This window comes from Cibotium barometz, chromosome 24, assembly GCF_041138505.1.
Source record: "Cibotium barometz isolate CiBa-2024 chromosome 24, ASM4113850v1, whole genome shotgun sequence".
Classification (NCBI taxonomy): domain Eukaryota; kingdom Viridiplantae; phylum Streptophyta; class Polypodiopsida; order Cyatheales; family Cibotiaceae; genus Cibotium; species Cibotium barometz.
Genome location: NC_141069.1, coordinates 22679302 through 22696818, shown reverse-complemented (window position 1 = coordinate 22696818; position 17517 = coordinate 22679302). Strand labels below are relative to the sequence as shown.

The 17517-nt window shown below is 43.7% G+C and overlaps 1 protein-coding gene across 1 annotated transcript in view; it reads left to right on the top strand.

Annotated features, from left to right (window-relative positions):
* The first annotated feature begins 1288 nt into the window (after positions 1–1288).
* The window catches only part of LOC147625032 (plant UBX domain-containing protein 8-like), a 43530-nt gene continuing 27301 nt past the window's right edge, over positions 1289–17517 (top strand). The window contains exons 1-2 of the mRNA XM_086818263.1: positions 1289–1421; positions 1603–1690. Coding sequence (XP_086674389.1) covers positions 1607–1690 — 84 coding nt within the window. The 5' untranslated portion in view covers positions 1289–1421; positions 1603–1606. The remainder of the gene's footprint in view (positions 1422–1602; positions 1691–17517) is intronic.

Genomic DNA, 17517 nt, shown 5'->3' with positions numbered 1-17517 from the left:
CACAATGATCACTAGGGCAATGGACACCTCCATGGTAACACTCAACATAACGAAGGCTTATGGCATGTGCACAAGATATGAGAAGGCCACAGTACCACCTTCATTGCCATTACCCTTGCGAGCTATGCGCTAGGTTAAACACAGCCTTAATACTTTCAATTAACAACATCTATAATTGCTTCCCACGTCTCGTAGATTACAAACAAGGAAGCTTCTTTATATTAAAAATTGGAGTTCTTTAATTAATGTAAACTTGACACATGGATATTTTTAGCTTGCGAGCTTGCTTTGCTAACTTGCTCCATATGCTCGCAAAGAAGAAATAAGAAAAAAGGTGCCTTATCTTATCCATCTCTAGCTAAGAAGAGGAGTTAACATGCATTCACACCATGCCAAAGCTTTCCTTTTATGGGTGCACTGGCATCACCAAGAAGACCCCCAAGTCACAAGGCATAACAAGTGGTCTTTTCACATTATTCCTCTTTGATCTTTCATTATGGCCCTCTCTGCTGATTATTACATGAATATGAGGATGAGGTACATTCTCAAACGTTACCTCTCCTCAACTAGTTAAATAACAACTATCACATTTACATGCTCACATGCTGTGTGGCGTTGTTTGGACAAGCCAAATCATCGGCTTGCCATGCCCTGCCCCCTCCCCCCTCTTTGCTTGCCCCTTTTGCCTTCCCTCCATCAATCTTCTTTTAGGTGTTACCATAGGATGATGGGTTTTGATGTTTTCGCGTAAAAACATGGGACCCTACATACGTAGCCCACATGGCAGCATGCCATGTGCCAAATGTTGCACTAGGACCCTACATATGTAGTCCACACGACGGCATGCCGTTTGCCAACTATTGCACTGGGACCCACCATATGCAGCCCCATGGCAACATGCCGTTTGCCAGTTGTCACACCATACGAAAACAATATTTTGCTTCTATAGCTAGACATGAGTACACCTAAGAAAATGCCAAAAGATTGTGTGATTTGAACTTTAAAGTTGTAGCCTAGCCACTCACATTTGTTGAATACATATTTGCTACCAGCTGTTTGATATCTAAATAGCTGGCTTTCTTATGTTCAGTGGTGGAGGACGAGAAGCTCAGGAACACAAACTTGTGAACCGAGTTTGGATCCCAAACGTAGAAATGGTAGGAGGACAATATAGCATAGCTTGTGAATGTTCTATATACTAGAAGTTTCATAAGAAGGGAAAGAATTGCTTCGTGTTGGAAGCAAGCACCTTGGGTTACCGGTTAGACTGCGAAGGGACCGACGGGTGTCGGTAATCTCTTGGGTCCTTTTATGGGCACAAACACAAAAAATCTCAGAAAATTTTGTTGTTTTTGCATCTATTTTGCTCTTTTTTGAGCTCTGCTCAAGCTCTCTTGTTGGCAACGACGATCGTAGCCTTGGTAACCCTCTATTTTTTGCTTTTTAGCTTCTCGCTGTTTGGAAAGCTTTGTTCTTTATAGGACGATCGGAACCCCAGCCTTCCATCTTTTGCTTTTTTTCTTTTTGGAAAAAAAACAGATGCCTTTTTTTGGTGGAATTTGAGTAGCCTCGCCAATCTGCTAGGGATTTCTTTTTTGGCAGCACCATGGATCCTTCTCAGAGCGAGCAACTGGAGACGTTCATGAGTGTTACAGGCTCCTCAGAAGCAGTGGCCCGGGACAAACTTCAGGTTATAGAGACCTTTGCCCACAATTGTTTTATACATTTTCTAAGTGTTGTATTTGCACTTGTATTGATTTGTGCAGATACATCATCTAGACTGAGACCTTTGATTCATGTTTGTTTAATTTATCAAATGCATCCTTTTATCTTTCAGTGGTTCTTAGGATGAGGTAAAATATATTTATCAGAAGTCTATACATGTGGATGATGGCATGATTTTGGTCCGTGCATGTGGATGATGGTTTGGACAATGGTCTGTGAAAAAACTGTTGATTATTGATGGGTGATGGTTGGGTGGCGTAAGGGGACGAGAATGGCATGAAAGGCTGCTGATTAAGTTGGTTGTAGTGAGCTTGTTGATTAATGGTGATGTGGGCAAATGAAGGGAACAAGAATGTCAGCCAATTAAGTTAGAACAAGTGGATCTTTCATGTATATGATGTAATGTTAAAGACTTGTGGTTTCCTAGCCGTTTCCATTTTCTAGTTTTAGACCATTTCCGTTGCATAGACATCAGCCAAATCGGTTTTTCATGCAATCATGGTTTGAAGGTGCAAGGAAATGTAGATAGAAGACACATAAGTATAGTTAAAGGGTGGGGTTAAAACCCCACTTCGAAGCACAGTGAGAAGATATAGAAGAGAGGAACATTGGATGACGCGTTTTCTCAATTTAATGTATTATATACTGCATGATTGAGTAAAGCGTACAAATTTTCATGGTTGACTGACTGCCAACCCTAAAAATAATAATAAAAATGTTCAAATATGATAAAAGTGTCCACACTGGTTGCTTATTAGTGATTGCTTATTGTGGGCGCTTGGACCAAATACACTGAAATGGCTGAAAAGCCCCGAAATTGACCAAGACTTGGCCATGTACATGCTCTCTGAATCTCCAAAATTTGTTCCATGATGTGTTGAAACACCTTGTGATGAACCTTTAATAACTGATTTGTAATACTCTAAGCGGTCCCTAAACAATGCCCTTGCCGACATCGACCAATGCTGAAAAACACATTTGAATGGCGGATGTGACTACTGAATTGAATGCGTGGACTTATGCGGGTGCTAAGCTATTGTTGGATTGAAAAACGCACATGAATGTGAAAAATTCTGGATTGTATGGTGCAAACAGAGTCCCTGATGCTGGCTGACTTGAAATGCTCTTGCAAACAACGGACTTTGGCTTGCAAAAACTCGCTGCAATGACAAAAACGCAAGCCTAAACTCAGCAGGACCTTTTGATGCTCTGATACCAGCGTAACATGCAACTAACAGTAGAAGTATGAGATTAACATAAATTGTCAAACACAGTAGCCAAGAGAGAGAGATTCCCTAATCTACTTTATATTCCATTATGCATGAATATGTACATTGAACTGTAGTATGATAAACATAAACCTCGATGATGGGAGTGCTTCCATGTTGCTGCTGCTGATGGCACTTGCTGAAGTAAGCTCACGGTATGTCGGGGAACATGGGTTGCCCTCTATCTCTAAGTTCCTCACTTCGTGAATGCCTCACTTGACGATGGCTCTTAGCCCTAGCCCTCAATTACATTATCTTATGGGCTGGTTGGCTGGCCTCTAGGGTTGGTTGACCAACCCTAAAGATACTAATAAAAATGTTCAAATATAATAAAAGTGTCCACACTCGTTGCCCATTGGGCGATTGGACCAAATATAATGGAATGGCTGAGAAGCCCTAAAATTGACCAAGACTTGGCCATGAATATGCTCTCTAAAGTGGCTAAATCGTATAGAGATGTCCATGTCACACTGTTGGAAGGTGTGCATGTAACGTCCTTCTCCTGAATGGTGTAGAGTGCAACAGTGCCACCTCTTGTGGCATTCCCCATCTCAATCTCTCTAGACCAACATAACCTACATACCTATGTCTCGTGTGAAAATCCCCAGGTTCAATTAATTTGAAGGCTGTTGGATGGTACCCTCAACTCGTCGGTGGTGATCCTTGTTGCATGCAACATGTGCCTTTGAAGATACTCTGGATGTAACTGTCAAAATACGCAGCGGAGATGATAACCAAATCTGAGACCACAAGAGCAAGTAGAGTGCAGAAAATAGACAGCACCAGAGAAGGAGAGAGATAGGCGTGTAACTTTGCTCTATATACACAAGATCCCGGAATGATACAAGATGATATGACAAGGGAGCAATGGGGCCATTTTATATGGCTCCCATACTATAGTCGGCCTGCATCAGAAGCAGCCGACAGGCCCTAAATCTCCAAGACTTGTTGAAGACACCCAGTCGGCCAGCTCATGGGTGAAGTTTTGGACCTGATGCAGCAGTCCGCCAGAATCTGTGAGCTCTAGCCACCACAGGGCAGCCACCCAAGCCATAGAAAAATGGGAAAATGGGAAAAAATACGGGGAGTGAGGAAAAATGACCTACGAGGGCGGGCACACCCACAACAGAGGCCCTGGTGTCTCAATAAAGATAGGAGATGACTTCTAACCTGAGCATAGCCTGAGGTAGACTTTGGAAGAGGTCTGCCGCATTGTCCTCCGTCGAACAATAAAGTAGCAAGATGTCACCGGCTAAGATCTTCTCACGTACAGAGTGATACTGTATCTCTATGTGCTGGGTCCGGGCATGGAAGACGGGTTCCGAGCAATAGCTATACAACTCTGGTTATCACACTGGATGACTATGGGCTCCTTCTGTGGAAACCCGATCTCGCCTAGTAGCCGCCGCAGCCACACAACCTCGCAAGCAGCACCACAAGTAGCCCGATACTCTGCCTTTGTCGAAGATAAGGTAATATTTGGCTGCTTCTTACTGCTCCAAGAAAGTGCTCCTAAGCCGAGGGTAAAACTGTAACCTGAAGTAGATCTCCTCGTGTCTGGATCTCCTCCCCAATCTGAGTCACTCCAACCTTGGAGTCTAACTCCATCTCCTCTTGTGTAGAAGAGTCCTAGATCCTTTGTACTCTGCAGATACCGCAAGATCAGCAATCTTGCGTCCCAATGAGACTTCAATGGTGTTTGCATAAAAGAGCTCAACAGCCCCACGGAGAAGCTCAAGTCCAATGTGGTGTTCAACAACAAGATCAATGAATCAACTAGCTTCCGATACTGCGAGGCATCAATTGGCTCTCACAAGGATTATTAACAGGCTTTGTGTTCGGGTCCATCGGCGAAGTAATAGGCATTAACTGGCTCTCACAAGGATCATTAACAGTTAACTTTGTATTCGGGTCATCGGCGAAGTAATAGGCTTGCAGTTCTCCATCCCAAAGGCCTCAAGCAACTCATGAACATATCGCTGCTGAGAGAAGAAAAACCCCCTCTGGGTCCACCAGATCTCCAAAGAAGTGAGGTAAGCCTAGATCGGTCATCTCAAACTCCTTTGACAAGGCAGCCTTCGTCATGCCAATGTGCTCTCCACATGACCGCCGGTGAGAATGAGATCATCCACATAAAGGATGATAATCGTAACCATGCCGCGTTTCTGAAAGAGATACAGGTTGGGATTTGCAACCGATCTTTGAAAACTAATCCGAACAAAGAAGGAATCAATCTTTTGATTCCAAGCCCTGGGAGCCTGTTTAAGACCATACAAGGCCTTACGTAACCTGTAAACCATCCCTTCTGATCCTGGAATAACAAAGCCTGGAGGTTGCTCAACATACACCTCCTCTTGCAGGTCACCATTAAGGAACGCAGATTTTACATCCATTTGATACACAGGCCACCTCTGAGAAGAAGCAAGGGCAAGAACGGTCCAAATCGTGGTCATCCTTGCCGTCGGTGCAAAGGTATCCTCGTAGTCGATGCAGCTTCCCCCTCTACTTCTTCGGAATATGTACATACGCATCGCTCCCAAAAACACGGAAGTGGGAGACATCAGGTTTCCTGCCAAAGTATGCCTTAAACGGAGTCATATTAGGTACTGAAGTCATTGGAGACTGGTTGAGGGTATGGACAGCCGTTGCCACAGCCTCTCCCCAAAGTGGACGAGGAAGATCACGATGCTCCAGCATGGTCCTCGCCATCTCCACCACAGTCCTTTTTTTTGCATTCTACAACTCCATTATCTGAAGGGGATCCTGTATTGGCCAGTTCCCTCTTGATGCCATGATCTACACAAAATCTGACGAAAGCATTCGAAGAGAATTCACCTCCTTTGTCAGCCCTGAGAGTCTTTACCTGCAATCCAGACTCTTTCTCCACCATCACGTGCCAATCCTTGAACCGTGCAAAAGCTTGGTCCTTCTGTGAAAGAAAGTAGACCCACGTGAATCTGGTAAAGTCATCAACAAGCAGCTTGAAGACCTCCCAATGATGGTGTCTGCTGAGGTCCACACAAGTCAGTGTGAATCAACTCCAATGGTTTTGAAGCTCGCTTGGAAGCCTGCTTCGGAAAGGATTCCCTATGCTGCTGACCACGTATGCAAGAACTGCAACGTCCTTGCGTGATGCCAACATCTGGCAAGCCGTCGCAATGCATCCACATTTAAGTGGCCAAACCGAAAGTGCCACAGATCTCCGACCTGAGAACCTGTTAATGAGGAGAGTGCGGAGAGCTTGTAGATACCATTCTCCACACTGCCTTCCCAAAGAACCTGGCCAGTCTCACGGTCCCGTTGAGCAACTGAATGCTCCTCAAACCCGAAAGCCAGTCTTGCATACTTCATGCACTGACAGAAAATGAAAACCAAGAGCAGGGACATAAAGAACACGGGAGGAATGCTTACCCCCCTTGTCGTCGGGAATAATCTCCATCTGGTCTTCGCTATGTATCGGAATGGTGGAGTTGTCGCCAATAAATATGCGACTTGACTGCTTTTTTAAATCCAAAAAGAAGTCTCGGGAAGGAGTCATGTGCCTAGAAGCACCATTGTCAAGAATCCACTCCCGGGTATCCTTTGCAGTGAAGCCAACTGCTTCCTCGCTTGAAGACAATGAAGTATCTCAGTCCATCATCTCTAAGTGCACAAATGCTGGAGTCTTTGCAGCTGAGGCTGAAGAATCAGCACTCTTCCCAGTCCGCTTAGGACACTTCCTCCAATAGTGGCCTTTCTCGCCACAATCATTGTAGGACCTCTCAGCCTTCAGTTTCTCTCGATCTGTGTCAGGCTTCTTCTCAGAAGACTTCTCCGGTGAAGCCTTCCCTTTGCCCTTGTTGTTATTCCGGACTTTTGACCGTTGGCCAGTTAAGGCCTCCGAACCTCCGCTGTGAGGAGGGTTCGTGAATCGTTCCTCGTGGTCCAAGACCATGGGCACAAGCTCCTCCCATGTAATGGTGCTGAGCTTGCCACTAGTAATCAAAGAGGAGTAGAAAGCGGAATACTTGAGAAGGCAAGTGGGACAGCAAAGTAATGGCCATATCTTCTGATGATATCTCCTTCCCAGCCTGGAGGACTTCCTGCTGAAGGGCTTGCAGCTTGTTAATATGCTCCCGCATCTTCGACGACTTTGCAGGGTTCATAACCCGCAGCTGTACTTCCAAGGAAATCCTCTTCATGGGCGATACCCTGTTATAAAGAGAAGCCAATTACTGCCATATACCTCTGGCCAGCGTCATATGCTTTACATGATTGATTACTTGTGGTGTGGAGTTGAGGAAGATAAATGAACGGACCCTGCGTTGACACGATCCCACAACTGTGCCTGTGCCTCGTGGTCCTTTCTGGTTGACTGTAACTCCCCTTCCTCTGCTTCCGGCCGTGGAACTCCGACAACGATGAAATTAGCAAGGTCATATGACTCTAGCACAGATTCCATCATAACCTTCCATATGTCGTAATTGTTCTCGTCCAACTGACGGTCAAGCGGGAACGTGGGGAGTGTTGGGATCTTCACATGCTTCTCAGCCATCTCTAACAAATCTGCCATTGCGGGGATGTAACTGAAAAGGGTTGGTGGGTGGGTAAAAAAACTTACACCTGCAAGTGGCCAGCAATTCAGCCCGCCGTCCTCTTGCTTCTTCTCTTCCCGAACAGTCCCGAACAATCCACCAATCAGCAACGCAACAGTCCCCCTCTTGCTCACACAACTCCCAAGATCTATCAAGAGCCTAGGGCTCTGATACCATGTCAAAATACGCAGCGGAGATGATAACCAAATGTGAGACCACAAGAGCAAGTAGAGTGCAGAAAATAGACAGCACAAGAGAAGGAGAGAGATAGGCGTGTAACTCTGCTCTATATACACAAGATCCCGGAATGATACAAGATGATATAACAAGGGAGCAATGGGGCCATTTTATATGGCCCCCATACTACAGTCGGCCTGCATCAGAAGCAGCCGACAGGCCCTAAATCTCCACGACTTGTTGAAGACACCCAGTCGGCCAGCTCATGGGTGAAGTCGTGGACCTGATGTAGCAGTCGGCCAGAATCTGTGAGCTCCAGCCACCGCAGGGCAGCCACCCAAGCCATAGAAAAATGGGAAAAAATACGGGGAGTGAGGAAAAATGAGAAAAACACCTATGAGGGCGGGCACACCCACAACAGATGTGAGTGAGAGACGGTGTGGAGCACGCGAAGAAACAGAAGAAAAACGTGTGGAGACCTGGAGCAAAACGATGGAGCTCAAAATATGAAGATCAGTTTGTTACAAAACCTAGGGCATATAATAACCCTAACTGGTGCCCGTTTCACATAACGGTAAGTTGGGCGCCTTATTGGGCGCGGGGAAAAAACCTCACTTAAAGTGAGTAAAAAGTGCCCGGCCGGTCCTAATACATTGGCCACTGCCCATAATAATGTCAGGACATTATTTCTAACACCCCCCTGCAGTGCCAATGTGGGTACAAGGCATGATGTCAATCACCAAAAGGAAGTAAGCCTAAAGCTTTGCGGAAAGCTTCAAACTTTTCTCGAGGTAAAGCTTTGGTGAAAATGTCTGCGACATTGTCATGTGTTGGACAATAGATCATGCTGATCTCCCCTGCATGAAGTCTCTCTCTGACATAATGATAATGTATCTCTATGTGTTTCGTTCGTGCATGAAACACAGGATTCCGTGCTACTGCAATAGCACTCTGACTGTCAGTGAGAATCGGAGTAGGCTCCTCCTATAAAGGATGAAGATCTGGCAAGAGTCTGCGTAGCCAAACACATTCCACTGTCGTTGTGAAAGCTGCCCTGTACTCAGCCTCACAAGACGAGGTAGCTACTGTAGATTGTTTCTTGCTCAACCATGAAATGCATGAGTGTCCCAAAAAGAAACAATTACCACTGGTAGACTGCCTTGTGTCGAAGTCACCAGCCCAATCTGAATCACTGTATGCATGTAAATGCAAGTCACCCCCCCTGGGAAACATCAAGCCATAAGACTTGGTGCCTTGCAAGTAACGAAACACACGCTTTACAGCTTGCCAATGAAGCTTTCGTGGGCTGTGCATATATCTGCTCACCTGGGATACTCCATACTGAATATCCGGTCTGGTGTTGCACAAGTAAATCAGGCACCCAACAGCCTGACAATAGAGAATAGCATCAAAAGATTCACTGCCATCATGTACTGTAAGTTTCAGCCCTGGTTCCATAGGAGTGGAAATAGGCTTACAATCTTGAAATTTGAATCTTTCCAACAGTGTCTGTACATACTTCGACTGTAACATAAAGATACCCATCTCACTTTGTATGAACTGTATGCCCAAGTAATAGTGCAACATACCCATATCTGACATGTCAAATGCAGATTTGAGTTCGGACTTAAAATCTGAAATTTTATCCGCATCAGTACCTGTGAGCAACATATCATCTACATAAAGAATGATTATCAAAATATCCCCCCCATCTCTCTTGATGTAGAGGGTGCTTTCAGTTGGACTGTTGGTGAACCCCTGGCTAGTCAAAAATGCATCAATCTTTGCATACCAGGCACGCGGTGCTTGTTTTAAGCCATACAAAGCTTTCCTCAACTTGCACACCTTGTGCTCTTGACCAGACATAGCAAAACCAAGTGGTTGTATCACATAAATCTCTTCCTCAAGATCACCATTCAAAAAGGCTGTTTTTATGTCCAACTGATGTACAAACCAGCCATAATGTGCAGCCATAGCAACAACAACACGGATGGTGGTCATCCGAGAAGTGGGGGCAAAAGTTTCTTCATAATCTATGCCCTTTTTCTGAGCATAGCCCTTAGCAACCAGCCTTGCTTTGTACCTGTCAATGGTACCATCTGGTTTGCGTTTAGCCTTATAAACCCACTTTGTACCAATTGCCTTCTTGCCAGGAGGCAAATCCACCAAATCCCATGTATGATTCTTATCAATAGAATCCAATTCAGCTTGCATGGCCTGCATCCAATGCTGATTTTCACTTGCATCTTCAAAACTCTCAGGTTCCTCTTCATCCATAATAGAACTCACCCAAGCTGACTCTGAAAAGTGAGAGCTTTCAGCCTCACGTGTACTCCTACGTGTCCTACCTGGTAATGGAGCAGCAAGTCTACTCTCTTGAAGAGTCTGTATAGCCCAACGAGGAATGGTTCTAGCTTCTTGCAAAGCTGTCCTCTCTTGTACAACAATATCCTCTTCTGCTTGCTGAATGTCAGGCTCAGCCTGGGGCTGATTTAAAGCATCAAACACACGAGGTGGTGGCTGCAAATTCTGAAATTCAGCCGGTATATTAGCTGTGGTTCCTATGCCAATGGGTATCAACCCTTCAAATACATCAAAAGACTCCTGAGGTTGCTGAAATTTAAATTCAGCAATGGGTTGTGCTGAATTCTCTGCAAAAACAACATCTCTGCTCACAAAAATCCTCCGTGTGACAGGATTATAGAGACGGTACCCTTTACTTTGACTGCTGTAGCCAACAAATATGCACTTTATGGCTTTATCATCAAGCTTCCCACGAAGCTCCTGTGGTACATGTGCATAAGCCAAGCAACCAAACACACGAAAATAATCTAACACTAGGTTTCCGATCAAACCAAGCTTCATAGGGTGTAACAGATCTGAGTGCCTTTGTAGGGCACCTGTTCAACACATGAGTGGCACACATAAGAGCTTCCACCCAAAACTTATGTGGCAATCCCTTTGCTTTCAGCATACACCTGGCCATCTCCATGAGTGACCTATTCTTTCGTTCGGCGACACCATTCTGCTGAGGTGTATATGGTGTAGTACACTGGTGTACTATGCCCTTCTCTAAACAAAAAGCATCAAATACTTTAGATAAGTATTCCCCCCCTCTGTCAGTTCTGAGAGTCTGCACTTTTTGTCCTGTTGCATTTTCAACCATGTTGACATAATGTCGGAAATGCATAAAGACATCAGATTTGTTCTTCAAAGCATACACCCAGGCATATCTGGAAAAGTCATCAATAAAAGTAACAAAATACCAATGACCTCCCAAGGATTGTGTCCTCATTGGACCACATACATCACTGTGAATGAGCTGCAATTTGCGGACAGCTCTAACAACTCTATCCTTTTTGAAAGTCTGACGATGCATCTTTCCCAAAATACATCCCTCACACACATGTCTGGGAGGAGTCTCTAAATTAGGTAGGGCATCTACCATTTTCAGCTTCTGAAGTGCCATGAGACTGCCATAATTTACATGCCCAAACCTGGCATGCCACAACTCTGCATCCTGCATAGCAGATGTAGAGGTAGAAACAACACATGCACTGTGCCTCTCATAAGGATCAAGACGGTACAAACCGCGACATAAGGTCCCTGTAGCAACCAAAGCAAAGTCACTTTCCCTGTCACGGACCATACATTTAGTATCCTCAAAGGAAACAACCAGCCCTCTCTTTGCAAAAGAAGACATTGAGAGAAGATTCTTCTTTATCCCAGGCACATACAATACATCCTGAAGGAGAAACTCTGAGCCATTAATGTCTGTAAGCATAACATCCCCTGTGCCCTGAACTGGATAAGAAGCATTATTTGCACACGTAACCTTTCTGCCACAAGAAGAAGGTACCATCTTGCCAAACAAATCCTTTCTGGACGTGATGTGCCTTGAGGCACCACTGTCAAAGAACCATACATCACCACTTTCACTCACACTGAGTGAATGAACCTCATTTGAGGGATCATAGCTGCAAGTAAAGAAGCACCAATCCTCTTCCACAAGGTTGGCTGTGGCATCATCTTTCTTGTTATCCACATCTGAAGAGTCTTCAACTGAATTACCAGACTCTTTCTTCTTTTCCTTGGCTATCCTCTTATAACATTCATGAATATAGTGACCTGGCTTCTTGCAGTAATGGCACTTACCCTTCTTTTTAGGTTTCTGTGCATCATCCTTCTCTTTACTAGATGGCTGTCCTGATTCTGACTTAGGCTTATATGCACCAGATTTTCCTTTGCCCTTGTTCTTGGCAAAGAATGCTTGCTCACCACCCCTATGCATGACATTTTTCCGAGTCTGCTCTTCCTGCAACAAAAGTCCAACCAATTCCTGAAAGGATAGAGGGACAGGATTACCCCTCATGGACAAGTGAAGAGATGTATGAAAACCCAAATAAGAGCTCGGTAAAGAGTTAAGTGTAGTGGTGACCATCTCAGCATCAGAAATGATTTCATCGATATTCAAGAGCTGTTCTCTCAAATCCTGAATCTTCGTAAGATGATCCTGCATAGAATCACCCTCATCCATGCACAAGTGTGATAGTTCCCGCTTCAAAAAGGCAACTCTAGCCTCATTGCGAGCCTGATACATGTGCTCCAAAGTATCCCATGCAGCCTGAGATGTCCTGCATGAACGGATATGCGGAATAATGGACCTCTTAACTGAAAGTGCAATCAAAGAGAGTGCCTGAGCATCCCTGGAATCCCACCTAGTTTGTTCCTGTGTAGGTGCCTGAGGAGCTGGTAGTACAACCTGTTGCCTGCCATGTTGTGGAGGGGTAGCTGGGGCCACATGCATAGGCCTTGCCTCAGCTCCACTTACATAATTCCACAAATTCTTTGCAACTAGCAGATTCCTGATCATAAAGCTCCACAGGGAATAGTTGGTTCCATCCAACTTATCTTCCTGGGCTAAAAACCCAAACACATCAGCAGTGTTCTGTGCCATGAGAGCAAACTGTAACCTGCAAAAGAGACTGACTGCACAAGAGTCCACAAATATTGCTGGAGACTGTCTGTTTCACACAGATAGACAGCACAGCAACAAAAGCCCCAAATTTCTGGTGGCTTAAATTTCTTTGATTCCCACAAAAAACCTGTGGGAGCTGTCACAGATTGTGCAGCAACACAAAAACAGCAAAAGCCCCAAATTTCGGACTTGATTTGCTGAGAAAATTCACAGTTAAGCTCCAAAATTCAGCAGGTAGACTCACCCGAGTTGCTGCTGCAGATTGCTGAGGTACGAACTGATGCAGAAGACGGTACAGAAGGCTGTACGGACAGCAACCAGCAACCAGCAGGTGCTGTACGAAACTGTACGGACAGAAAACAGCAGATAGGGCTGTATGACAGCTGTACGGCTGCTGTACGATCAGAAAACAGCAGCAAAACTGGTCGTACAGACCTGTACGGACAGAAAAACAGCAACCAGCAGCCACACGTGCTGCACAGATGCTGTACGGCCTGTAGAAAAGCGACCAGCACTGCTTTTTGCACCAGAACAGTGCCTGAGAGACACAGAAAGCAGTCGCCCAGGTCTGTAGAAGGAGGGCGACCTGTTTTTCAGCACCAGAAGCAGGCGACCAGCACAGTAGAGAGTGTTCTTCGCGACGAAAGTGCTTCACCAGCAGTAGGGAAGGCGGGAGCAGGAACAACAACCAGCTCTGATACCAATTGTGAGTGAGAGACGGTGTGGAGCACGCGAAGAAACAGAAGAAAAACGTGTGGAGACCTGGAGCAAAACGATGGAGCTCAAAATATGAAGATCAGTTTGTTACAAAACTTAGGGCATATAATAACCCTAACTGGTGCCCGTTTCACATAACGGTAAGTTGGGCGCCTTATTGGGCGCGGGGAAAAAACCTCACTTAAAGTGAGTAAAAAGTGCCCGGCCGGTCCTAATACATTGGCTACTGCCCATAATAATGTCAGGACATTATTTCTAACAACAGAGGCCCTGGTGTCTCAATAAAGACAGGAGATGACTTCTAACAGTAAGATGGGTGCTGTGGAAGTGTGTTTATGATTGATTGATTGATTGTGATTAGCACCTAATCAAAGATTTAAACCTATGCACAACAAACTGCGTCTTTTTCATGCTCAATACAAAGTAGAGAGAGATGACCTAACCTACCATGTATTACTAACGTGCAGTATATACAATGCTGAATAGAGATACTCAATGGTAGCACTGCTCTTGAGTTCTTAATGACTCAATGATGACTAAGTGATCAATGAATGAATACGACTAAGGCCTAGACTCCTATTTATAGTGTCTAATGTTGGTGAGTTGGCTACCAACCCTACCAACCCCAATGATAATGAATACGACTAAGGCCTAGACTCCTATTTATAGTGTCTAATGTTGGTGAGTTGGCTACGAACCCTACCAACCCCAATGATAAGTTTGTTCACACAATAACCCAATAACTCTATCTACACTTGGTTGCACATTGGGTTGGCTACCAACCCCAATAAGAATGTCTAACTAAGTGTGTTCACACAATAACCCAATAACTATGTCCACTCTTGGTTGCTCATCAGGCGCTTGGATAATATTACAATGAATTGGCACAATAGCCCTTACAAACGCATGAATTCGGCCACATACTCGACCTTTGAGTTGGCCAATGGATAGAAGTATGTCCATGTCACACTCGGGAGCCCTGTTGCTTAATTTGGAGCACATGTGCAAATTATGCTCCGTTACCCCAACCCGGTATGGATCTTCTAGTGAACTCGCTCTTTGCTTCACACCGGTACGAACTCCAATAGGGTCACTACTTGACCTCCTATCTCCAATGATTTCTCCACCACTACCTCCTTGGGAACTGTGAGCACTAGAACTAGCCCCTTTGCCTCTGAATGCTGGAAGACAACATTGTGGATCACTCATCTCATCCTCCTCAAGGGATTTGGATAGAAAGTTTGAAACCCACTTGATGAGAGTCCTCGCCATGGTGCCGTGAAATGGAAACATTGTGTGCCTCTTTTAGAAGCACTCGGTGAAAATCACGGCCCTTGACGACACAAAATCGATCCTTGTAGTATAACCATCCATCTCGAATGTAGTACAACTACCCATCTTGAATGGTGTATTCTGAAGCAATGCTATGCACGCATTTGCTCCAAGGTTCCTTGAAATCTAGGTCCTCAAGCTTCATCGGCATGAAATAATCACTGTGGCAACTTTCTGCGGTGCGTTGTGGCCTTTGACTTAATGTGTTGACTACCACATTCTCCTTACCAGGCAAATAATCAATCTGAAAGGTAAACTGAGAGAGAAAATGCCACCATCTTAATTGGTAGGGAGACAAGTCTTGCTGTGATTGTGTCGACAAATATATGAGAAACTAGTGATCTGTATGGATCTGGTACTCTGAACCTATCAAATAACGGCACCACACTGCAAGCAGCTCCTGGTCATATGTGGAACACCGCAACTCAGAACCACGGAGCTTTTGGCTCTCATAGGCAACTAGGCACCGTATCATGTCGGCCTAGAACTACTGAGATCCTCCAAGACAGGGTCAAGTGAAGAGCAAATGTGGTACTAGTGGGAGTGGGGTAGATGGTGCCAGTGTCCTAGTTATGGCTGTGGCAGCAACTGTTCTTCGGATAGTCCTTTCCAATATGCTGAGTGGAGTGACGAGCTACAATAAAAGCATTGTCCGGCAGCCATCTTGGCTCAATGCTAAGAAGCAAATCAGTGAGTTGTGAATATCTAGATTAGGTGAGGGATTTTAGCCCTGCTATATGAGGTAAGGGTTTGGTGGGACAAAGAAGCCCAATATACCCAAAATAACCCAAGTGCAGTGAAGAGAATCGAAATATTCACTTATGCACACGACTGAGAAAAGAAAAGAAATTTGCAGGTTCCCTAGGCTTTGATATCAACTCTAGAATACTTGTGCCTATGTGCTATGGTTCTATGGCAGATGTCTTGTATGTGCCTTTTATTACAAAAATTTTGGCCTCAGTTGGTCAAATGGTGGAACAGGGTTTACAGGTTCGTTTCAAACTAGCATGGTTGCTTCGTTGAGAATTTCAAAAATGGATGAGTCATTGCCAAAGGCAAGAAAGAAGGCAGGTTATTTAAGCTGGATGCTGGGATTCCTGAGTTGAAATCAGCCATGTTTTCTAAAAGCCGAAATGTGGTACAGGACATTGACATGTGGCATAAAAGGATTGGACATGTGAAAATACAAAGGTTAAAGAACTTGCAGGCAAGAGGCATTGTTAGTGGGTTGCCTAGATTTAAGTATGATGGGAATATGCATGTTTGTGATGCCTACCAGTTTGGAAAGCAGGCGAGGTTGCCGTTTCCTAAAGAAGGCAACATGAGTAGCAGGCAGACCTCAAATCATAGCCCTGTCCTAGGCTAGCACTTTGCCTACAGAGAAATGCTTTGACGTTGAGGAAAGCAGATGAATATGATGATTTGGCGATCCACATACATATATATATACATATATATATATACATATATATATATACATATATATATATACATATATATATATATGTATGTATGCATGCATGTGCATCATACATACATACATACATACATATATGTATGCATGTATGCATGTGCATCATACATACATACATACATACATATATGTATGTATGCATGCATGTGCATCATACATACATACATGCATACATATATGTATGTATGTATGTATGTATGATGCACATGCATGCATACATACATACATATATATATATATATGTATGTATGTATGTATGTATGTATGTATGTATGTATGTATGTATGATGCACTTGCATGCATACATATATATATATATATATACATATATATATATATATATATATATGTATGTATGTATGTATGTATGTATGTATGATGCACATGCATGCATGCATACATATATATATATATATATATATATATATATATATATATATGTATGTATGTATGTATGTATGTATGTATGTATGTATGTACATAGTATGTATGTATGTATGTATGATATATATATATGTATGTATGTATGTATGTATGTAGTATGTATGTATGTAGTATGTATGTATGTATGTATGTATGATATATATATATGTATGTATGTATGTATGTATGTATGATATATATATATATATATGTATGTATGTATGTATGTATGATATATATATATATATATGTATGTATATATATATGTATGTATGTATGTATGTGGATCGCCAAATCATCATATTCATCTGCTTGTATGTATGTAATGTATGTATGTATATATGTGGGTCCCCAAATCATCATATTCATCAATGCTCCTAGTCGCTATCGACCAGTTGTACCCAACTGCCATATCATTATTGCCATGTCATCATTGCCATGTGGCAATGCCACATGTCCTCTGTGCTTGTGCTGTTCAACTTTGCTTGTCACGGTTGCTATCTTATGTCTGACTGTGCCTTGCATAGTCATAGGTGTGCCACACCAAGGCCTTATCTTTTGACCTCTAAATAAGAGGTTGTTCACACCTAGTGTGTGCACACCACTAAGGACACACTTGACTAGACTCTAGACTAACTCCGAAATACCTAACACGACATGCGTTTTTAAACTTCCAAAGTTATCTTATTTCTAAAATCTGAGTGAAATATTTTTGTATGTGATTCCTTTTTTGTAATGCTCCATCATTCCATCTTTGTGTGTGCATAAAGTGGGGGTGGTGGGGGGTTGTCTTGATAGACTGAAGTAGGATGTCATCTAGTGGTAAAGCTCTTATATCAGGTTGGACAT